The sequence below is a fragment of the Elephas maximus genome, chromosome 24 (genome assembly GCF_024166365.1).
Source record: "Elephas maximus indicus isolate mEleMax1 chromosome 24, mEleMax1 primary haplotype, whole genome shotgun sequence".
NCBI lineage: Eukaryota > Metazoa > Chordata > Mammalia > Proboscidea > Elephantidae > Elephas > Elephas maximus.
Window position 1 is genome coordinate 10,150,204 of NC_064842.1, and position 24,997 is coordinate 10,175,200.

A 24,997-nucleotide genomic window follows, 5' to 3' on the forward strand; every position below is an offset into this window, starting at 1 on the left:
TACGTTGTTATAGTGCTACTGGCAATAATTTTATAAAATAGTTCATGTCCCAGTAAGATGTCTGGAAGCTAAAAAAGGGAGGACAGGTTGATTCCAGAAATTTAAGAAGCTGAAAGTTTATAATAAACCCTTCCTGTTAATATGGGCAAATCACGTTTTTGTTGTTGCATGCCATCGAGAATTCTGACTCATAGTGACCCTATAGGACAGAGTAGAACTGCCCCATTGGATTCCCAAGGCTGTAATCTTTATGGAAGCAGACTGCCATGTCTTTCTTCTGCAGAGCAGCTGGGGGATTTGAACCACTGACCCTTTGTTTAGCAGCCAAGCACTTAATCACTGTGCCATCAGGGCTCCTAAATCATACATACAATCCCTCAACAAATGGTGCATCTCAGAGAGCCTAGACGAGGACCTAGCAGTCTCTTAGAACTGAATGTCACCTTCAGGGTAAGGCAGTGTCCACACTTCACATTAGTAGGCCAGTAAACTGCTGTCAAATATACAGGTACAATTTCTGTAAAGATTGCAATGAAGGCAAAGAAGAGTCCTCACAAAATCCAAATCAAAGCAAAAGGCTAAGAAGGGTATGCTGAAGAACACGGAAGCTGTGCATGTCCTCCCCCTTCTACAGGCCCCATTTACTGACTCTGAAGGTGGCCTGGCAGAGCTGTCCCTGCAGGAAGAGGCCTGACCACTACCACCTTTATCAGGTTCCCATGGCCACAGAATTCTCCTCTCTAAGCCTCAAGATTAAGCCAGTGGTGAAGAAGCCCTATGGCATTGACGAGGCCAAGGACAACACAGTGAACAGGTCTGATGGAAAGAAGACAGCTTGCATTTGACGACCCCTGACTATGATGCTTTGAGTGTAAATAGAAGGGGATTGTCTAAACCATATCCAGTGGGCTAGTTCTAAATATAACAGATTTTCCAATTATCAAAAAAAAAGTAATAGGCAGAAGGGATGGAAGACATACGAAGGAACAAGGAGTAATAGAGAATAAAGAAGGAAAATGTTCATAATTGAGGCAAGTATTGATGACAGGACACTGATGGAGTTTCACTAATCCTGACTTAAGCCCTAACCAGGAAGGACTGAATTAAAAAGTAAACATGTTGCCATAGACTCAAGGATTATTTACTAATTTCAATTATTGGGAACAAAGTCAAGAACCAAGAAGGAAATGATGACCTCTGAACAGCTAGAGTAGCTTTTACAAAGTCCAGAGAGTGAAGACCCTTTTAGTCATAGAAGGCCCACCTCAAGCTCTCATTCAGTGCCTATTTCACTAATGCAGCATACAATTTTAACAACTCTTGGCCCTAATTTCCAGCCCACAGCAAACCCATAACATTAAGTTCGAAGAGAATTAGTAACTTCAGAGGTCTTTTGCTAAATTTATGTTAGAAACATCAAGATGTCACAGCTTGAAAGTGAAAAAGAAAAAAAAAAAACTAAAAATTAGAATCAGAAGCTCAAATAGTAATGTGGAGCTATAAAACCAGCTCTGTTTTTCTTACTTGTACCTGGAGCATATGGCACACACAGCAATTGACTTTTATAGCAATAATTCTTCTCAGGGTAGACTTCTTAAAAAAAAAGAAAAAAAAAATTTTTTCCTCCACTCCTTAAAAAAAAAAAAAAAAAATGTGGTCTAAATATACCCTCAGCACCTCACCTCAACCCTCCTCACCTTTCCTAAGGGAGGAGTAAGCTCTCCTAAGATTGACACCCTTTCCGGTAGGGGTCAACCCTGGGCTGTGTGTGATGTGCTCTGTTTCTTCTCCCTTTGACCCATACAGCTGGTGCAGACGACTCTCACTGTATCTCCAGTCTCTTTCTTTTGTGCAGGAAAATATGTAAGAGTTTTAGGGTGGGGTAGGGGGGTGGAGACGAAGAGACATTTAAGACCTTTACTGAAGTCCAGCGCTGCTACTCAATTTGCTGCAATTCTCTAGATTTGCAGAGTTGATGACCCAAATCTGGCTGATGGTTGGGTGTTTCTTTGGGAGGACTGGTGATTGATGGAGCAGGATTCTGGCATTTCGTTATCCTTAGTCGCCACACCCCTTAACACATCCTGATCACTCCTTCCAGCAGCACCCACTCCTTCCCCTTTCACAGCTGCCCATCTTCTGTAGCCATCACACACCCAACCCATCATGCTTCTTGCTCTCGTTGGTTGTGGGTTTTTCTCTCTCCTTGTCAAAAACTTCTGAAGCCAAGGAAACTAAGGATAGAACAGTATATTCAAAACATCTTTGGAATGTAGGAATCCGATGGCTGAGTATTATTATTATAACTGGAATTACTTTCTGATGAGAACTTCAGCCCTTCCTGTAGCCATTTCCCTGACTTCATCTCCAGATGGAAGTGGAGTGGCCTTCTGTTCAGGTACTATTTTTGTTAGGTGCCCCAATTTTTACAAGATGGTTTTGATCCTATCCTCAGCTCAGCTCTGTTTTTGGTAGAACAGAATACCTACACTCCAGGTGCTGGCTGGGGACTATAATTGTGAACCCAGTGCCACTCAAAAGCCCAGCTTAAAAAGCAACCAAATAAGCAAAACAGAAACAGTATTTATGCAGGAATGGCTGAGGGACATGCAGCTAATCTATTCTTTTAGATCAGCGATTCTCAAACACGGAGCTGCCAGGAGACATCATTGTGTTTTATTTAGTCATGCTGAGTATACTGTACTTAGAATATACTCTAGCTATGCTGGTATTCCCCAACCAGTTTGCTTCTAAGAGTAAACTACCAAATTTGCCAATAATTTAATTTAAAAAATTAGAGTAAATTCAAGCCTGCCCTAATGACAGTGTTGTTCATTTTGGCAATTCGACGTGCTTTCTTGCGGCAGAAGAGAGAGAGAAGAGTTAGAATTAAGCAGCCAACCTGGCATGTTTGTGCTGCAGCTGGATGGGCCTCCCTTCCTGGTACTTGGTTAATACTTAAGCCAGCTGAGAAGTAATGTCAGTGCTTTTCTGTGGTGTAATCAGGAGCTCTTAACTGAAAACTTAAAGCAAGGAATTATTTTAAAATGATACATGTACCTACCGTGATAAAAATGATATAAACACTTAACATTTTACATTTAAATTGAGCACATAAATGTACAGCCATTGACCAGTCTTTTGATGTAGGTCAAGGTTGTTTACAGGAATTCGGGTCTGCTGGTTGGCACTCTGCTTTACCTTGCAGAAACCACACTCAGAAGCTCACATGCATTTACTACCATTTCCAGTTTTTGTTTGTTTTGTTTTTTGTTCTTTTTTTTTTCTTAAAATTAAAGGATGGAGAATTTAAAAACTCCCAGGAAGTAATCTGAGAGCAAAGTCTTAGATTGTATTTTAACCTTTTACCTTTATTTTGCCCACACCTAACTGGGCATCCGTTTCTTTAGCAGCTTTTATCAAGTATTTCCAAAGTATTCAATTTACTTTTTGTTGTTGTTGTTGTTAAATAACAAGCTTGTAATTCATTGGTTTAGTAAAATTTAACATGGCAGACTAATATGGCCTCCAGTGTTTCCCACTTCCTGGTGTTCACAACCTCGTGTAATCTCCTCTTCTCGAATGTGACCAGGACCTGTGTGACTTGCTTCTAACCAGCAGGTGACGTGGTTTTACTACCCTGATTACATTACGTCATATAAAACTCTGTCTTGCCAGCCGATTTGCTCTAGAGGTTCTCCTTGCTGGCTTGAAAAGATAAACGGCCATGTTCGAGGGGCTCCCTTGGCCGGGAGCTGAGGGCAGCCTTCAGCTGAGAGCCAGCAGGAAGCTGAGCCTTAGTACTAGAGCTGCTTGGAGATAGATTCTTCCCCAGCTGATCCTGTAGATAAGAATACAGCCTGGACAACGTCTTGATTGGTGAGACCCTGTGCAGGGGACCAGCAAAGCCATGCTGAGAATAACCCACCAAACACTGACCATAAACACTGTGTGCTTGTTTAAGCTGCTCGGTTTGTGTACTAGAACACTAATACGTTACTGAAATGATATAACAAGTACAACTAGCGAACACGTTTGAGACCTAGATAACCTTTGACAATTAGTGTGCTGCTCAGCTCGGGGGAGGTAGGCATGCAGGGAGGGCCACCAGCTGTGAGCACAGAGGATACTTGGGACCGCTCAGCGTTTGGCAGAGGGAATGTGGAGTGACCGTTAATCTGGCAAGTGGAGCCTAGTTACAAAGACTTGGACTGTACTGTATTGTTTGTGGGTTGAGATTTTATAGTTACTTCTGCCAGTCTAACAAATTAAGTTGTAATAAGAAAGCAGGAGTAGATGAAGAAAGCAGAAGTAATTCATTCACATACAAGCGTAGGTGAGCAAAAAGGATACCAGGACACTTTTTTCTGTTCAAAGCACGTAACGGCGATAATACAAGTGAAACATAAAAGAGTGCTACTCATGCTAATACCAAGCTCGAAAACTGTAAAATCTGTATAATGTAGCAAAACAAAGTCAGGACTGTTTGTTTGTATTCTCTATAATACATTCTTGGGGTGTGGGGTGGATGTTCAGGGGGAAAAAATAATATTAAAAAAATAAAGTTCCATATATTTTTACCTTAGTTACGATTATGGTCTTTTGTGTGTGTGTGTTTCATTATAAAATTATTTTTTTAATCTTTACTTGTTTGATTTCATTAATCAATCCTTAAATGACTTCATGAGTTTCATGACAAAGTAAGAGTCAATAATACTTGATTTGTTTTTCTGGAAGAAATTCTGTGGTTACATTAAAACCTAGTATCAGATGTGTGATTTTATAGTTACATGTGAATTTTATCTGCTAACGTGCTGTAACAAGAAAAAGAAAAAGTTTGGAAATTAGAAGTCTAGATCCTCTGAAAATCTTAACGCAAGAGTCCTGCTCTCACTGTCAACCCAGGTAGCCCCTGAGCAGTGATTGACTGATGAGGTGTTCCATCACTTCCTCTTTGAGGTTTTGAGGGAGATGAAGGCCTTGGTCTGAGGGAGTAGTATCAGGTGAGCAAAGCGAGGAGTCTCAGGTGGTATCAGGAACCAAGGTAAGGATCCTAAGTGAGTTCTGAGGAGACTGTCCAACCTCAGAACAAAGAAGACCCCAAGGAGTCCTGCCCCTGCTGTCAGTCGTGGTCAGCCCTGGATCAGGCGGCATCCATTCTGTCCTGGGATTGGTGGTCCCCTTAGTCCTCATTCCCAGTATTCACCTGGACTCCTGGCACTACCTGGGCACATTGCCTCTGCTGACCTGAGGCCAACCCCTCAGAGCAAGGCCATCACCTCTCTGAGAGTAGCAAGGAGGAAGTGAGGGTATGCAACTTCTGGCCACCCTGTCCAGGGCCTCCCTGGCTGCCCAGGTAAGGACCTGTCCTCCAACATAACAGACTTAACTCCACAACAGATTGATAGTCAAGGTGTTTGATGAGCACTCCGTGTTCCACAGGTATCTTGTATTGTTGAGCATTGGAATGGCCTCCTAAAAAAACTGGCTCAGAAAGACTGCTGATGCTACTTCCATCTCCTCCTCCTGGTTCACATACTTCAGTAAGGCAGTTTGAATAATGAATGCAGCGGTCCATCCATGGGCCAGGTGTGCAGTTTTGATAAGAGCCCAGTAGCAAGCCAATAGCTGCTTTTCGAAAAGGGTAGCCATGTTTTTGTTGTTGTTTTCACCAGCTGCCATCAACCTAATTCAACCCCTGGTGACCCCACATGTGTCAGAGCAGCACTGTGCATTGCAGGGTTTCCAATGGCTGATTTTTCAGCAGTAGGTCAGCGGGCATTTTTTTCAAAGTACCTCTGGGTGGACTTGAACCTCCAACCTTTTGGTTAGTAGCCGAGCTACCAACCTTAAGCTAATGGTTATCTGTAGGGTAGAAAGGGAAAAAGAAAGATGGGGTGAGCCCTTACTGTGACGGTAAGTAATGATTTATTTTTTAGCAGTACTTTATTAAAATAAAAACTCTGTAAAATAAAATTACTGATTTAAAAATTTGTATTTTTTCTTATAAATAAAAAAACCTAGTGTAAATGTGGCTGAATATTAACATCAGTTGTTTAATTTTGGTGGTAAGATACAGAGGTGCTATAATGATTTCTGTGCTTTTGAACAAATCTGAACTGTTTCATAATTCTAAGAAAAAGTGGGGAGAAGAGCACTCATTACAGACAAAGAGGGACAGCTGATGTAAAGGTCCTGAGTAGGGAAGGATCTTGTTGTTGTTGTTGTTAGGTGCCATCAAGGTGATTCTGACTCGTAGCGACCCTGTGTACAACAGAACGAGCAACACTGCCCGGTCCTGTGCCGTCCTCACAATCGTTGCTGTGCTTGAGCCCACTGTTGCAGCCACTGTGTCAGTCCATCTTGTTGAGGGTCTTCCTATTTTTCACTGACCCTCCACTTTACTAAGCATGATGTCCTTCTCCAGGGACTGGTCCCTCCTGATAACAAATCTAAAGTATGAGAGATAAAGTCTCTCCATCCTTGCTTCTAAGGAGCATTCTGGTCGTGCTTCTTCAAGACAAGATTTGTTCCTTCTTTTGGCAGTCCATGGTGTATTCAATATTCTTCACCAATACCACAACTCAAAGGTGTCAGTTCTGCTTCAGTCTTCCTTATTCATCGTCCAGCTTTCACGTGCGTATGAGGCGACTGAACACACCATGAATTGGGTCAGTCACACCTTAGTCCTCAAAGTGACATCTTTACTTTGTAACACGTGAAAGAGACCCTTTGCAGCAGATTTGCCGGTTGCAGCCCATCGTGTGATTTCTTGACTGCTGCTTCCATGGGTGTTGATTGTGGATCCAAGTAACATGAGATCCTTGACAACTTCAGTCTTTTCTCTGTTTATCATGATGTTGCTTATTGTCCAGTTGTGAGGATTTTTGCTTATGTTAAGGTGTAATCCGTACTGAAGGCGGTAGTCTTTGATCTTCATCAGTAAGTGCTTCAGGTCCCCTTCACTTTTAACAAGCAAGGTTGTGTCATCTGTATAATGCAGGTTAATTAGTCTTCCTCAGATCCTGATCCTGAGTTCTTCGTATAGTCCAGCTTCTCGGATTGTTTACTTAGCATACAGATGGAATAGGTATGGTGAAAGGATACAGCCCTGACACACACCTTTCCTGACACTTTAAACCACTCAGTATGCCCTTGTTCTGTCCCAACAACTGCCCCTTGATCTATGTGCAGGTTCCTCATGAGCACAATTAAGTGTTCTGGAATTCCCATTCTTTGCAATGTTATCCATAATTTGGTATGATCCACACAGTTGAATGCCATTGCGTAGTCAATAAAACACAGGTAAACATCTTTCTGATATTCTCTGCTTTCAGCCAGGATCCATCTGACATCAGCAGTAATATCCCTGGTTCCACATCCTCTTCTGAATCTGGCCTGAATTTCTGGCAGTTCCCTGTCAGTATACTGCTGCAGCTGCTTTTGAATGATTTCAGCAAAATTTTGCTTGCATGTGATGTTAATGATATTGTTTGATAATTTTCGCATTTGGTTGGATCAGCTTTCTTGGGAAATGGCATAAATACAGATCTCTTCCAGTCAATTGGCCAGGTAGCTGTCTTCCATATTTCTTGGTGTAGAGGAGTAAGCACTTCCAGCTGTATCCACTTGTTGAAACATCTCAACATCCTGGGGCCTTGTTTTTCGCCAATGCCTCCAGTGTAGCTTGGACTTCTTCCTTCAGTAGCATTGGCTCTTGGTCATATACTACCTCCTGAAATGATTGAACATCGACCAATTCTTTTTGGTACGGTGACTCCGTTTTCCTTCCATTTTCTTTTGATGCTTCCTGCATCATTCAGTATTTTCCCTGTAGAATTCTTCAGTGTTGCAACCCATGGCTTGAATTTTTTCTTAGGTTCTTTCAGCTTGAGAAATGGTGAGCATATTCTTCCCTTTTCTAATTCCAGTCTTTGCTCATGTCATTATAATACTTTGTCTTCTCAAGCCGCCCTTTGAAACCTTATGTTCAGCTCTTTTACTTCATCATTTGTTCCTTTCACTTTAGCTATTTGACCTTCAAGAGCAAGCTTTAGGGTCTCTTCTGGCATCCATTTAGGTCTTTTCTCTCTTTCCTGTCTTTTTAGTGACCTCTGACTTTCTTCATGTATGACATCCTTGATGTCATTCCACAACTTGTCTGGTCTGTGGTCATTAGTGTTCAATGTGTAAAATTTTGTCTTTAAATTCAGATGAAATATGCTCAAGGGTGTACTTTGGCTGTCGTGGACTTGTTCTAATTTTCTTCAGCTTCAGCTTGAACTTGAATATGAGCAATTAATGGTCTGTACCACAGTCGGCCCCTGGCCTTGTTCTGACTGATGATACTGAGCTTTTCTATAATCTGCGTTCACAGATGTAGTCTATTTGATTCTGTATTCCATCCGGCAAGGTCCATGTGTATAGCCGCCATTTATATTGTTGAAAAAAGATATTTGCAATAAGAAGCCACTCGTCTTACAAAATTCAATAATGCAGCCTCCGGCATCATTTCTGTTACCAAGACCATATTTTCCAACTACTGATCTTCTTCTTCTCTGTTTTCAACTTTTGCATTCCCATTACCAGTAGTTATCAGTGCATCTTGATTGCATGTTTGATCAATTTAAGACTGCAAAAGTTGGTAAAATCCTAGGGAAGGATCTTCCAAAACCAAAAAAAACAAACCCAGTGCCGTCGAGTCGATTTCGTCGATCTTCCAAAACCAAAAACTGAACCCAGTGCCGTCGAGTCGATTCCGTCTCATAGTGACCCAAAAAACAGAAAAATGTTGATGGTTTGAGTACAGTCAGTCTGGGAGAAAGAATGTCATGAGATTGGGCTAGAGAAGTAAACGGAACCCTGATTGCCAGGGGCTAGAGGCTCCTGTCAGAGACTGGATTTTGTTCCAAGAACATTGGGAACCCATCAGTAGTTTTATGCAGTAGAATGCTGTGTGGTTAATGGATTGCAAGGTGGGAAGACAGATTGGAGATTGCAGAAAGAATCCACTAAGACAGTAGTAGCAGTGTGGTTGGATAGAAGTTGATAGATTTGAGATATACTTTGGAGGTAGAATCAACAGATCTTGGTGATGAATCTGATATAGAAATTTAGGGAGTATGATGGTTAATTGATGGGGCAACTAAGCTAGGCTATGATTCTCAGTGGTTTGGCCAGATACTCGACTGGTTGTTGTTCAGTAATAAAATATAAGGTAACGTAATCAATGCGCATGGAAGCAGCAGTCAAGAAATTGAACAACGTGTTGCATTGGGCAAATCTGCTGCAAAAGACCCCTTTAAAGTGTTAATAAGCAAATATGTCACTCTGAGGACTAAGGTGTGGCTGATTCAAGCCATGGTATTTTCACCTGCCTCCTATGCATATGAAAGTTGGACAATGAATAAGGAAGACAGAAGAAGAATTGATGCCTTTGAATGATGTGTTGGCGAAGAATATTGAATATACTGTGGCCTGCCAGAAGAATGAACAAATCTGTTCTGGAAGAAGTACAGCCAGAAGGAATGCTCCTTATAAGCAACGATGGTGAGAGCTTGTCTCACGTACTTTGGACATGTCATCAGGAGGGACCAGTCGCTGGAGAAGGATAACATGCCTGGTAAAGTAGAGGGTCAGCAAAAAATAGGAAGACCCTCAACGAGATGGATTGACAGAGTGGCTACAACAATGGGCTCAAAAATAGCAATGATTGTAAGGATGTCGCAGGACCAGGCAGTGTTTCATTCTATTGTACATAGGGTTGCTATGAGTCTGAACTGACTCGACAGCACCTAACAACAACATAAAGGGAAAAAATGCCCAATCATGCTTTTGAAAAATTGGCCTTATATTTATCATGAAGTAAGATAAGAGAGAAGTACTAACATTCACATTTCCAGTGATTTGTCATTTTGTATTGGTTTTATGTAAAGTGGTAGATATTTTTATCATTCTTTAATATTGTTGTGTATGCCTCCCTAAAAATGGTATCGAAATTAGCTTGCTGTCTTGTCAATTTTTAATTTAAGTATAGGTTTGTGTCTTTTAATCTTTCATGAAATGCCTGACTGACCAGTAGAGATAACTTGAAGAGACGGACACCCAAGGAAGGTTGTTTTTGGGTAAAGATCATGTGTAAGACCATTCAGTTTTGCTTCCACATTATATTTCTTTTATTCCTGGGAACGATGAGTAGTTGAATGAAATGTAAGTTTTATTGTGTGTAACATATTCAGTCACACATGGAACCGTAGGATTCTAGAACTGTAAGGAGACTAATTTCATGTAGTTAAAATTCTCTTGGAAACTACATCTCAGCAGAGTTAGCATTTCCGTCTGGTTACATAGCTTGTGTAGAGTTGGAACTGAGAAGCAGAAAGAAATCTCTGGTTTCTCAGTTCATTACAAGCGTCCTGTAGTGTCTTGTAAGCAGATGAATTTCTTCAGATGGATGTTTTGATTGGCTCTCTGCTTGAGTGTTCTTTTTTAACAGAAGCGTGTCTACCTGTTTTCTTTAACAGTTGTTTCGAGAAGTACGAATCATGAAGATACTGAATCATCCTAATATAGGTAAGAAATTTATGTATACAATTGATAATAATGTATTTTCTTTCATTTGAGGGTGTTTGAAAAAATACGACTTTAAGGATGTTTTGTATAAATAGAATAAAAGTGATAATCTGAGTGATAGACTAAAAAAGTGATACTTTGGGTAAATATAAGTAATAAAGCTAACTGAAGGTTATAAATTGCTGTTTTCTACCATCTTTCTGTCTTCTGCTCTCCACTAAAGTTAGACACATGACTTGGAATTAAAGTTAATACATAAAAATGTGGTTTTGTTTTATTTTTTGTCTCCTTACTAAATCTCTCTAAATAGTGCATACCATTTAGGTATTTATAAAAAATGAATTTCATATAATTTGATAATGTTCATTTGGATTGATCATAGTTTATAGGCAAAAAACTAACTTGCATTTTTTTAAAAGTTAAAAGTTTATTTCAATTTTAGTAAATTTATTTCTGGAAGTTCAGAATTTTTCCCTATCTGTACAAATAAATTTATTGATCAGGTATGTTATTTATTATATGAAATCATTTGATTGTAATAGTTGAAAAACAATTCTTTTAATCTGTTTATTTTTGAACAGTTTTTTTTTTTTGCACATTTAAAAATCCTGTCTTTATCAAAGGTATTATTGTGACTATTTGTGAATATTTTCAGCTGTATAATTCTGATAATTTAGTATTTTTTAACCATACACTTTTATTAAAAAAACTACCATCACATAAATATGAAAACTTTTAAAATCTTTTTCTTCCTGTACCAAAGACTATTTAACATTAAATTACATAGTTTCTTGTAAGCTTTAAACTTTTTTATTATTATTCTGATTTTAAGAATTTCCTTTGCACTGCCTTATTTTAATTAGAAAAAAGCAATTTTTTTTTCATCCCAGAAATATAACTCTCTTTTGAATCAGCAGTTGTTTCCAAATCACTTAGTGGTCAGTAGTTTTTTTTTTTTTTTTTCTTTTTTCCCATAGGACTAATAACCCTTGGGAAATTTTTTAAATTTAAAACTGTAGTTAATAATTTTTTTAAATCCTCTAAAATTTTCTGTTGGTTTAGTGTTACTTTAAATTTTCTTAAAGCACATTCAGACTATGCTAACAGTTATAGAGTTATATCTCTAATTTCTTTTTTCAGTAAAATTATTTGAAGTTATTGAAACAGAGAAGACCCTCTATTTAGTCATGGAATACGCCAGTGGGGGTAAGGATGAGGGGGATTGAAAAGTTATCTTTGATGAGCCGTGTATAATTATCAGTGCCTAAAGTTTTTTTTTTTAATGGTTCGTTGTAACATTGATGTTCTTGTTACTGTTAATAGATCTATAGTTTTATTAAAGTGCCTTTGAAGTATATCTTAAGGAAAATTCAATGTTTGCTTTCAATACTTATATTTAATTATTGAATTTTGAACTTACTTAAAATTACTTAAGGACATCTTCCAAAACTCTGACTTTTCATTGTCATCTATGAATGTTTTGGTTCTCTTGTCTATGTATGATTATATTATAGTAATTTATCATAATGCTGTTATAATTACAAGCTTCTGGTTATAAGAAGTAAAATCTCCAACACAGATGGTGTTTAGTAAAGTTTATAGTAAAAGCAAGTCCTAGGTCAGATGCTTATTTCACTGCTGGTTCACGTATGACAGATACTCAATAAACATAAATTTTCAAGATAATCCATAAGGTGCAATTTAAATAAGTTTTGATCTGCATGATTTTATAAGGTAGAAGACTAAGTTGACAGGAAGATAGCAAGATGCCATTTGTCATAGAATATAATGTAAATTTTGACAACTGTAGTGTCAAAAAATAGAATGGTTTTGAAACATTGGTGTGTAATGGGAAATCACTTTCTTGTCCTTCACCTTCTGTCGAATGAGAGATATTGGCTCAAAATTGCCGTTCTCTTAGGCATAGGACTTAACTTTCTCAGAAACTGGTTTTAAGATTTATATAGAGTTAAACCATTTACTAAGTAAAAAACAGTACTTGAAGGGAGGTATTAAAGGCTCGGAGAATTGAAACAATTGCTGAAGAGGGAGGAGAACTGAAATTATGTAAACTGCTCTTGTTGACTGACTAGTTGATATTCAGTGATGTGCTAGTCGATAGGGAAACTGAGTATTGAGCTCTTTTAGCTAATAAAGGTTATAGATTTTTATAATACTTCAGTTTTTATATCAACTAAAGAGGATTTATTCTAAGCATCTGAACTATGTATTTTTATATATAGATTTCTAAAATTTTTTATTACAAACATTGTCTGTTTTAATTGCTTTAGTTGCCTGTGCAGATTGAGGGATTGAGTGGATGTGTTTCTTGCAAGGCTTTTTCATCTTGAAAATATTTCAGTGTAGGTTTTTTGACATTGTTTAACCTGACGACCTATGTCAGGAATGTTTATTATTACAGGATTTTAAAAATACATATTGTATTTTTAATTTAATAAATCTACAATTGCCACATAATGAACCATTTTCTATTTTCTTGCTACCCTTTAATTAGATTTCTATAACAATCTACAGCGTTGGGAACCCCAGTATTATTTTTAGTTCTATTAAACTCCTTTTTTCCTTTTCCCATGATCTAAAGTTTAGGGAAATGGGGCTTAGATATGCCTTGATACCAGAGGAGCCCTGGTGGTGCAGTGGTTAAGAACTCTGCGGCTAACTAAAAGATCAGCAGTTCTAATCCACCAGTTGCTCCTTGGAAACCCTGTGACGCAGTTCTCCTCTGTCCTATAGGGTCACTGTGAGTTGGCAATGAATTTTTTTTTTTACATGAGAAGTTACAGACTGCTAAAAATTTGTGCCCTAAATGGCACAAGAGTCACGTGCTTAGCTGCTAACCCAAAGGTCAGAGGTTTGTACCTACTAGCCGCTGTAAGGGAGAAAAGACCTGGAGATATCCTGTAAAGATTAAAAATCCAGAAAAATCTGTTGCTGTCGAGTTGATATCGATCCTGTAGGACAGGGCAGAACTACCCCGTAGGGTTTCCCAGGAGCGGCTGTTGGATTTGAACTGCAGACCTTTTGGTTAGCAGCCAGGCGCTTAACCACTGCTCCATCAGGGCTCTCCTGTAAGATTACAGCCTAGGAAACCCTATGGAAGAGTACTACTCTGTCCTGATAGGGCCACTATGAGTTGGAATCAACTTAACAGCACACAACAACAACAACAAAAATTTGTGGACTCTTTTCTGTTTTTATAAAGGTCCACAAGGCTGTGTTAATATGTATACTATTTTAAAGGGAAACCCTGGTGGTGTAGTGGTTAAGAGCTACAGCTGCTAACCAAAAGGTCAGCAGTTTGATTCCACCAGGTGCTCCTTGGAAACTCTATGGGGCAATTGTACTCTGTCCTATAGGGTCACAATGCATTGGAATCAAGTCATTGGGAATGAGTTTGGTTTTGTTTTTTGGCGTACTGTTTTAATGATTAATGATAAGTACAGTCAACTCTCCATTGGTGCTACTAAAGGGGAACAATGGCTAGAATAACACAGAGCACGGGGTTATCACTGTGCTCCTTCGGCAGCATAGTTAGGAGGGGCCGTGTGGAGTAGTGTGGAGAGATGGTACTGGATTCAGTCCAAACCAGCTGGTCCCTCATTCGGTTCTGATTCCTGGTGATAAATTTTCTTTAGCATTGGGGCTTGCCAGTCAGTGATCTTGTAAGAAAAGCAGAATGGTTCAGTGGCAAGAAATGTAGAAGCATTTTCTTGCCTTTTTAATCTCTAAATAATGGCAAGGCGACTCTGGAAAATAAAAACAGTATTTTTCCTCCAGAATTTCAAGACGTTTTAAGATTGAACCTGACATGCACACAAAAGTCTAATGAGACAGACTGCCTCTTTGCCAGGAATAGATCAATTGATTTTGGTTCACTAATGAGGTGGAAGGTACAGTGATCATGAGAGTAGGCAGTTTCTTTATGGCTTTGCACCGTCTTTAGTCCAGAGGAGCCCATTAAAGGAAGGTGTTAGGGAGACCAGACTTACTGGTCTGACAGAGACCGGAGAAACCCTGAGAGCATGGCCCCCAGACACCCTTATAGCTGAGTAATGAAGTCACTCCTGAGGCTCACCCTTCAGCCAAAGATTAGACAGGCCCATAAAACAAAATGAGACTAAAGGGGCACCCCAGCCCAGGGGCAAGGACAAGAAGGCAGGAGGGGACAGGAAAGCTGGTAATAGGAGCCTAAGGTCAAGAAGGAGAGAGTGTTGACACATTGTGCAGGTGGCATCCAGTGTCACAAAACAATATGTGTATTGTTTAATGAGAAACTTGTTTGCTCTGTAAACCTTCATCTAAAGTACAGTAAAAAAAAAATTTTTAAGTAGATGTCAGGGCTACTCTGGAATGGTGTCTTCATCCCTTCCTTCATTCACGTAAACAAGATTTATTACATGCTTACCGTGTACTAGTTAACATTCCGGATGCTAAGAACACCACGGTGATCAAAGACAAAGTCCCTTCCCAGGCAGAACTTAAGAGCAGATCCAAATTTTCGAACCTTTGATAAGTGTTTCCCAGCCTCAACTCACATGTCCAGGAGCAAACTGTGATTAGCTACTGTGGCAGGTGGACTGGAGCATTCCGTCCACCCCTCTGTTGTCATCGCCCCATTTCATCACCTAACTCTGCTCGATGTAACAAGCTAACACTGGAGGCATATTAGCTTCATCCGATACACATCCACCTCACATTTGATTTTGAATGTTTTACTTAATCCGAGGATTGATATTGCATATGTGTATATGTAACATATCCATATGTGTCATTTATTGAGTGTTTACCGTATGCCAACACATGCATTATTTCATTTAATCCTCAAAACAGCCGTGTGAGGTAGCAGGCAGAGGTAGAAACTTGGTCTTAATGAAGTTGAGGAGTTTTCCTAACGTCGCCACCCAGCAGCTGCTTGGCGGCTAACCCAGGTTTCAGACCTCAACTTTTCTGATTCTAAACCCTGAGTTTTTAACCACTCCGCTGTACTTCATGAGTGCCCTTTAAGCCATTTTGTGAGTTCTTAATAATCATGTATTTCCATATATATTGCAAGCTGTAATTATAAGGACATAATTTTTTTTAACTCTTCTGGCACTAGAGTTAATATTTTAATTTTATATCTAAATGTAATTTGCTTTTTCAATATTATTGACTAGAGAAAAATGAAAAAAAGAAAAACACAACAACAACTTATAGGCTTTTGCAGAAAACACATAGTGGATCCAATAGAAAATGTCTCCATTTCAGGTTATTTTTAAATTGTTTCAACAAATATTTATTGTTTATCCACTTTGTGTTCTGTCGTGGGCATGAGGGAGCAAATTAAGTATGTCTGTCATGATAGTGTTTAAGGAATGTATGGCTCATCTGAAGTAATAGGAGGCACACACAGGAATGATGTAATCCTGTATAATTTATAGTTAAGTACCAAAGTATGTGAAATGAGTTAGAGTGAGAATAAGCATAATCACCGTCTAGGAAGGAAAAGAAAGAAACCAATGTGGCTGGAAGCAGTGAGATGGAATTTAACTAACACTATATGATGGTAGAATTCAAGAGAGAGATCGTACATAATATGGCTTCATTACTTTGTTCGAAATGTAGGCCCCAAATACAGAGCCACATGTAATTTTTGATTGCCCATGTTGGCCCTTTATTAGAATGGATAATAAAGAGTTGACTGTGTTTTTATGTAATTCTTGAAAGCAGAAAGGAAGTTTTCTTGGTTATGTTTTTATGACTTTTTTTTAAGGAGTTTTGCTAAGACAGAAGCTGCTGTAGATACTCAATTCTGTATGTATTTTTTTTCCTTTTTTCTACTCAGTGTATTAATTTGTGACTTACATAGACCTAGCAGAGAATGGTGGGCCAAAAGTTTTTTTAAAAAACAAAGCAAAAACTTGAAATTGCGTGTATTGTAAATTGAAAATCTATGTATATTTTACTACCTGCTTTACCTTTCCGATTCAGGTGAAGTATTTGATTACTTAGTTGCCCACGGAAGAATGAAAGAAAAAGAGGCCCGTGCAAAATTCAGGCAGGTATGGAAAGTAGTTTTCCCCTTTGTTTTTATGGTGTTTTTACTGATAAACAATTGACAGTATCACAGACGGGAATTCAGAGTAGATGGTATTTTAAAAAGAAAAATTCCTGCTTTCTTAAACACTTTTTAAGAATGGAAAACTCCTGAAAAAGAAATCTGTTCTTCCTTAAGTTTAAAATAGTTGCAGATGGTTATTTTTAGATGGTCTTAAATAGTGACATGTTTACAAGTGGGACTCACCTTATTAGTTCTTTGAGTATCTTGGAAATACCCATTAGATTGAGATAGGACAGAAAGAAGTTTTTATCAAGTGTGTTTAGCTTTATGTATACAGCATATGTGTGTACCACTCAAAGAGGCTGTGTATCATTTTGTTTTATAATTTAAGATGTGTTGATATTAGGACTCATATTTGTAGATTTAAAGGATGTGATCAATTTTATTTAGCCAAGTAAGCATGGAACCTTGCAGATGTAGCAGGCAAATACGGTAAGACGTTTACATTTCCAGTTCAACGTGAACAAGACTTGGTAACAAATTATAAAATAAGAAAAAGTAAGTTAAATTCATCTAGAATTTTTTTTTTTTAGGAATGAAGTGATTAAAATAAACATTTTGCACATCACTATAAAAATGACAAATTAGTAAATTGTTCATAAAATTTACTGAAATAAAGTTTCAGCAGCAAGTTTAACTGTACCCAAAACTTCACCTCAGCAAATTTAAAATCTTGCATTTAAAAATGGCTCAGTACATCATCTCTAAGTATGAACTCCACAATTAAGGGACCCTGTAATCAAAAAGTTTGAGAAATAACAAATAATGATATAAGATCCTCCTCTAAGAATTTACATGTAACTTACCATATTTTAAAAATCTTGGAAAGTCCTGAAGGGGGGAGAGGAGGGAAAAACCTGTTTCCAAAAAATTTTTTTTTCTTTTTTTTGACGTAAAACCAGATATAACCCATTGCCGTCGAGTCGATTCTGGCTTATAGCAACTGTATAGGACAGAGTAGAGTGGCCCTGTAGGGTTTCCAAGGAGCACTTAGTAGATTTGAACAGCTGAACTTTTGGTTAACAGCTGTAGCTCTTAACTGCTGTGCCACCAGAACTCCAAAACCAAACATAGCTTTCCCAAATTATTTGACCATGGAGTAAGTTTGTTTTTAAAACCTCTATTATATCTCACAGAATTATTACTTTTAGGAACACAGCTTGGGAATTGCTATATACCAAAGACACACATAGTCCTCTTATAAAGGACAGAGCCCTGGAAGCATTCATCTTAAAATAGATGAATCTAAAGACAACTGGTAAGAAGGAAGCAACATTGAAAAACTAAATCATGTTCAGCTACACACTGCTCAGTCCTTTCCTGTCCTGGGATGGGGACCCAAGCTTGAGTAAAGTACTGCAGTCAGCATTCTGAATATTACTGTCCTTTAAATATCAGTCAGTCACAGTAGTTTTACTAGTAGGCCAGCAAGAAAACTCCAGTTGACATTTTCCTGTTGGGATGATACTTTTATATTAAATACTGTTGCTACTTACCTTTGTTTTTGTCTTTTTGTTCTTTTTAATTAGCTTGTTGTATTTATTAAAAAAATACATGTGTAGAAAAGTGTGCTGTGTGCTATGGAATTAGAGAAGTTGAAAATTCCTATTTTAAAGAACTTGCCATATTCTATAGCTGTCTAATTAAAAGCTATATTTGTTATTAAATTTATGTTTAGGGAGCTCTATTATCCTTTATGAATTTAACTAAAACTCATAAAGAATAAATGCACATTTTCTTTTATTTTGTGCTTGATGAAATTTTTATTTTCATAGTGAAAGAATGTATTATACTAGCAAGGATGTACATATATCTGTCCTTGACCCCCCTGTTAGATGTGCCAAAAACTCCGGGACAGTTTATGACCTCTTTAATAGCCTCCCGTGTACACTGTCTCTGTATTCGTATGATTTGAGGGCCTACAAGAAAATCATAGTATCGATTCATTCTTCCAGTGTCAGGGCTACTGTTTAAAACATGAGGATTTCTAAGGAATTACAGAGTAGCCCCAACAGCTGCACCTTACAGCAAAACAGTGACCTTGTGGTCTTCAGTTCACTGCAGGGCTGGTGGTAAATCACTTTTCAAAATCTGTAACAGATTAGAGAATGTTCCCAATTCCCATTTACGGAGGTACAGAATGTTTAGAGCCGGGAGCGTCTGGCCATACAATGACGCAGTAACATTTGGGCTTGTGAATGGGGATTCCTGCAGTGGGTGAGAAGCAAAATATGCCAGAACTTCTCTTTCGTGGCAGAAAATTGTGCACTGCTAGGCAAGTGGAGGAGTAGTGTAAACCACCGCTTTTGGCCACTAGCTCAGAGGTCACGGAGTTTGAAGAGAATGCGTGCTGAATACAGAGGGTTCTCTTGAACCGCCTTTCCGGTCTTAAAGCTTTGGCTGAGGACATTGGTGATTGCAGAAGTACCTGTAGAACTGGTCTCCTAGAGGACATTCTGTCTGATGTAAGATGATGACCTCTGGTGATCATATACCTTCACTGTGTCACTCCAGGCAAGTGACTTGTAAAAGGTACTATCATAACCAGCAAATTTCTGCCATCCATGATACAAAGATACCCTTGTAATGTGAACATAACCCGTGTTGGAGCCCCAGTGGTACAGTGGTTAAGACCTGCACCTGCTACAAATCCACCAGCCGCTCCTTGGAAACGCTGTGGGGCAGTTCTGCTCTGTCCTGTAGGGTCCCTATGAGTCAAAATGGACTCGACGGCAACTTTTTTATTGTTTGCTTAGTAAAATATATTAATATATACATAAAAATTTATGTAACGCTTGGCTAACGAGCATATTTTAATGTGTTTAACCAAAATTGTATTTTAGAATTTCGAAACACTTAGTTCAAGAAAACCAGTACTACAGATATTCATTAGCTTCAGCTGTATGTTGGAGACTCACGCTTCACATTGATCATAATCGTTCGCAATCACCTGGCTAAAAATGTTTAGTGGTTCGGCAGTACCTGCTTGGTTTGTCTTTCACCAATCTCTTTATTGAGGTTTAACTCCCCTACCATCATTTTCCCACCTACATTGCCACTGTTCCTCGAATATACTGTGTTCCGTCATTGTTAATGCATTTCACCACCTTACCCTCACCTCCTAGCCCCAAATTTTCACGTTTTAAAAGATTACTATCCATCAAGGGAAGGAGCCCTGGTGGCACAGTGTTTAAGCACTTGGCCACTAGCCAAAAGGTCAGCAGTTCAAACCCACCAGTCGCTCCATGAGAGAAAGATGTGGCAGTCTGCTTCCATACAGATTTACAGCCTTGGAAACCCTATGGGCAGTTGTATTCTGTCCTGTAGGGTCACTATGAGTCGGATTCAGTGGGTTTGGTTTTTTTGGTGTCCTTCAAGGATAGTTCAGATGAAATAGCTCCTACTCCAGGAAACATTTCCAAGTGAAATTATTCTTTATTTTTTATGATTCCTTACTACGGTGTACCTCTGCCTCTGTCATTCTGCTTGTTTTATAGTTCACTACAGTCGTGTTTTCTCTTCCTAATTAGATTGTAGCTCCTTGCGGGCAAAGTCCATATAGTGTTTATCTTCGTATTCCCCCACAACGAGCACATTTTCTTGCACTTAGCAAGTTGAAATGAATATTTAATTAAATTACGTATTACTCATTGTGCGATGATTTTGTTTTGAATTCATGTCTCCTGTCTTTGAACCATTTTTGATACACGTTTGAATAATTTTATAATACCGAAATACCAGTTTTACTTTTACCACTTTGAAGTTCTTTTCTTTTTAATCCATATTCCTGTTACATGGTCATACTTTTACATCACCCCTAGACTTTAAAAAAATCTCATTTCTGTTTCCACTTGTAAATGCCTAACCAACATTCAGCATTTAAACTGTGTTTATGTTTAACTGAATCCACAGAACTGAACGTTCTGCTGTGCATTAAAAGGGCTGGCCTCCTATATATCGGATATTATATGCACAAAATAACTCTTAATTGATTGCTGTCACAATTTAAATGTACAGAATGACTCCTCATTGTTAAGAACATAACTATTAGAGATTTGCTTATGTCTATTTCTCATTTGTATTTCTGGCCCTTAAATTAGCTAGTTCCCTCCCCCTTTGGCCCATGTCTCCAAAGAGCCCTAGGTAATGGTTAGAAAATGTGGCCACATACAAAATCTACTTAATAGAAGTGAAATACTTTGCCCAAGCAGGTGTCAGATTAAATTTCATTAGTCCCTCTTTTCTTTTTAAGGCTCAAAAAAATTCTTCTCTTTTGTCTGTTTAGTGTGAGCAGATACAGGATGTTGAGAAGTTCTGTGTAAATTGGCTTCACCAAAGCAGCATGCTTTGAACTTGGCGGATGTAATTCCTAGAATAGAGTTTTAATTTTAGAACTCAAGCCAGCTATCTTGAAATACTGATTCATGGGTACCAAAGCTTTTATTCTAACCCTGGACTAAATCATTTGACTAAAGCTACAGATTATACCATTTGATCATGTAAGCAGAGAAATACAATAGCAACACGTAAAAAGTCCACACAAACTCTGACAAGGACATAGTTTAGCCTCTTTTTGCAAGAGAATATTACTTTTCTACATTTTCTGCATTGAAGAGCGCAAGTTTTTATTCACTTTACCTGTTATAGGTATAGTTTTCTGAATTAAAGGAATAGAGAAATTATCACCTTACAATTTGTTAACTATCTAATTGGAGATCATGTTGAGGAAAAATTGGATGCTTATAACATAAAATCAATTTGAATTTTTATCCAAATTTATTTCAGATTGTATCTGCTGTACAGTATTGTCATCAGAAGTACATTGTTCACCGGGATCTTAAGGTAAGCAGCTGGTTTTGTTCCAAAAGCATTCTTACTAACAGATGCTGTCCCTTTTGGTTGCTTAAGTGTATCAGGTACAGTACAAGGTAATTAGTTGTTAATAATTTTATTTTGGTAAAACATAAATATAAAAAAGGCCATCTTAATCATTTTCAGTGTACGATTTAGTGACACTAATTATATTCACCGTGTTGTATAACCACCCAAAACCCCATTGCCACTGAGTTGATTCCGACTCACAGCGATTCTATAGGACAGAGTAGAACTGCCCCATAGCGTTTCCAAGGAGCAGCTGGTGGATTCGAACCACTGACTTTTTGGTTAGCAGCTGTAGCTCTTAACCACTGCACCACCAGGGCTCCTTCGTTTATTAAGGTATTCTGGGTTAATTTCTTTCAGCAGTGTTTTATAGTGTTCAGTTTACACGTCTTTCACCTCTGGTTAAATTTATTCGTAAGTATTTTATTCCTTTAGATGCTGTTGTAAATGGGATTCTTTTCTTAATTTCCTTTTTGAATTACTCGTTGCTGGTATATAAAAGCACAAGTGATTTTTTAGTGTTCCTCTTGTATCCTGCAACTTTACAGAATTCATTAGCTCTTGTAAGTTTCTTATAGATTCCTGGGATTTTCTGCAATAGGATTATGTCTTCTGGGAATAGAAATAGTTTTACTTCTTCCTTTCCCACTTGGATGCCTTTTCTTTCTTTTTCTTGCAGAATTGCTCTGATTGGGACGTCCAGTACAGTGATGAGTAGTAGTGGTGAAAGTGGGTGTCTTGGTCTTGTTCCTGATCTTAGAGGGCAAGATTTCAGTTTTTTACCATTGAGTATGATGTTAGTTTGTGTTTTTCATAAATACCCTTTATCATATTGAGGAATTTCCCTTCTATTCCTAGTTCACTAAGCATTTTTATCATGAAAAGGTGTTGGATTTTGTCAGATTTCTCTTCTGTGCCAATTGAGATGATCATGTGGTTCTTGGCCTTTGTTCTGTTGATGTGATGTATTACATTGATTGATTTTCTTATGTAGAGCCACCCACTTTGTCATGGTATATAATCTATTTAATATGCTGCTGGATTTGGTTTGCTAGTATTTGTTGAGGATTTTTGCATCTATATTGGCCTACAGTTTTGTTACCTTGTGGTGTCTTTATCTGGCCTTGGTACCAGGGTCATGTTGGCCTCATAGAATAAGTTAGAAGTGTTCCCTCTTCTTTTTTTAGAAGAGTTTGAGGGTTGTGTTAGTTCTTCTTTAAATGTTTGGTAGAATTCACCAGTGAAGCCATCTGGTCCTAGATTTTTCCTTGTTGAAAGGGTTTTGATTACTGATTCAGTCTTTTCACTTTTACTTGGCCTGTTGGCATTTTCTGTTACTCCTTTGAGTAGAGTTATGTACTTTGTGTATTTCTATAAATTTTCCCGTTTCATCTAGGTTATCTAATTTGTTTGTGTACAGTTGTTCATAGTGTTTGTTGTGGATTGAATTGTGTCCCCCAAAGATATGTGTTGTGAATCCTAACCCTTGTACCTATAATTATAATCCCACTTGAGATTGAGTTTTGTTTATGTTAATGAGGACATAGCAGTGTAGTCTGGGTCTTAAGTCAGTCACCTTTGAGATATACAAGGAGCAGATAGGCACAAAGAAGCAAGCAGAGATGGAGGGAGATAGATGCCAAGTCTCATGAAGATCTCTAAGGAACAGAAGCTGAAAAGAGATAAGGACCTTCCTATAGAGCTAATGGGGAGAGAAAGCCTTCCCTTAGGGCAGGCACCCTAATTCCCACTTCCAGCCACCTAACTGTGAGAAAATAAGTTTGTTAAAGCCACCCGCTTGTGGTATTTTTGTTGTAACAGCTCTAGATAACTAAGACAGAATTCTTTTTAAATTGTTTTTTTATCTATATGATTGGTAGTGATGTCCTCACTTTTGTTTCTTATTTTAGCTATTTGCATCTTCTCTTTCTTTCCTTTTCAGTCTGGCTAAAGGTGTTGATTTTGTTGATCTTTCAAAGAACCAACTTTCTGTTTTGTTGATCCTATTGTTTTTCTGTTCTCTATTTCATTTATCTCCACTCTAATCTTTTCTTCCCTCCTTTTAGCTTTGAGCCTAGTCTGTTCTTCTTTTTCCAATTCCTCAAGGTTATTGATTTGAAATATTTCTTCATTTTTAAAGTAGCAATTACAGCTAAAACTTTCCCTCTGAGCATTTCCTTTGCAGCATTCCATAGGTTTTGGTATGTTGTGCTTTCATTTTCATTCATTTCAAAGTATTTTCTAATTTCCTTTGGGATTTCTCTTTGACCCATGGGTTGTTTAATAGTACATTGTTTAATTTTCACATGTTTGTGAAATTTCCAGTTTTCCTTCTATTGCTTATTTCTGTTTTCATTCCATTTTAGTCAGAGAATATAGTTGGCATGATTTCAGGCTTCTAAAATTTCTTACTTGTTCTGTGACCTAAAATATGATCTGTCCTAGAGCATGATCCATTTGTGCTTGGGAAGAACGTGCATTCTGTTGTTGTTGGCTAGAGTGTTCTATAGATTTGTTAGGCCGACCTGGTTTGTGTTGTTGTTGTTTGGTGCCATCAAGTCAGTCCAAGTCTGGCCCTCTGTACAGCAGAACAGAATGCTGCCTGGTCCTGCGCCATCCTCACAGTCACTGGTGTTTGAGCCCATCGTTGCAGCCACTGTGTCAGTCCGTCTCACTGAGGGTCTTCCTCTTTTTTGCTGACCCTCTACTTTACCAAGCATGATGTCCTTTTCCAGGGACTGGTCCCTCCTGGTAGCATGTCCAAAGTCTCGCCATCCTCACTTCTAAGGAGCATTCTGGTTATACCTCTTCCAAGGCAAATTTGTTCCTTCTTCTGGCAGTCCACGGTAGATTCACTATTCTTCACTAACGCCACAACTCAAAGACATCAGTTCTTCGGCCTTCCTTATAAATTGCCCGGCTTTTGCATGCACATAGCAAGATTGAAGATACAATGGCTTGGCTTGGATGCACCTTAGTTCTCAAAGTGACATCTTTATTTTTTAACCCTTGAAAGAGGTCTTTTGCAGCAGATTTACCCAATGTAATATGTTGTTTGATTTCTTGACTGCTGCTTCCATGGGCATTGATTGTGGAGCTAAGTAAAATGAGATCCTTGATAACTTCAGTCGTTTCTCTGTTTATCATGGTGTTGCTTATTGGTCCACTTGTGAGGATTTTTATTTTCTTTACATTGAGGTGCAATTCATAATGAAGGCTGTAGTCTTTGATCTTCATCAGTAAGTGCTTCAAGTCCTCTTCACTTTCAGCAAGCAAGGTTGTACCATCTGCGTAATTCAGGTTGTTAATGAGTCTTCCTCCAATCCTGATGCCCCATTCTTCATGTAGTCCACCTTCTCGGATTATTTGCTAAACATACAGATTGAATAGGTATATGGTGAAAGGATACAACCCTAAAGCACA

At 38.3% G+C, this 24,997-nt stretch overlaps 1 protein-coding gene across 9 annotated transcripts in view; it reads left to right on the forward strand.

The window, feature by feature from the left end:
• The window catches only part of MARK1 (microtubule affinity regulating kinase 1), a 153,887-nt gene that overhangs the window by 77,844 nt on the left and 51,046 nt on the right, over window positions 1-24,997 (forward strand). For all 9 annotated transcript variants that reach the window (XM_049867993.1, XM_049867995.1, XM_049867987.1 and 6 more), the window contains 4 exons: window positions 10,524-10,572; window positions 11,713-11,778; window positions 16,564-16,634; window positions 21,479-21,535. In XM_049867993.1, the coding sequence (XP_049723950.1) occupies window positions 10,524-10,572; window positions 11,713-11,778; window positions 16,564-16,634; window positions 21,479-21,535 (243 nt within the window). The remainder of the gene's footprint in view (window positions 1-10,523; window positions 10,573-11,712; window positions 11,779-16,563; window positions 16,635-21,478; window positions 21,536-24,997) is intronic.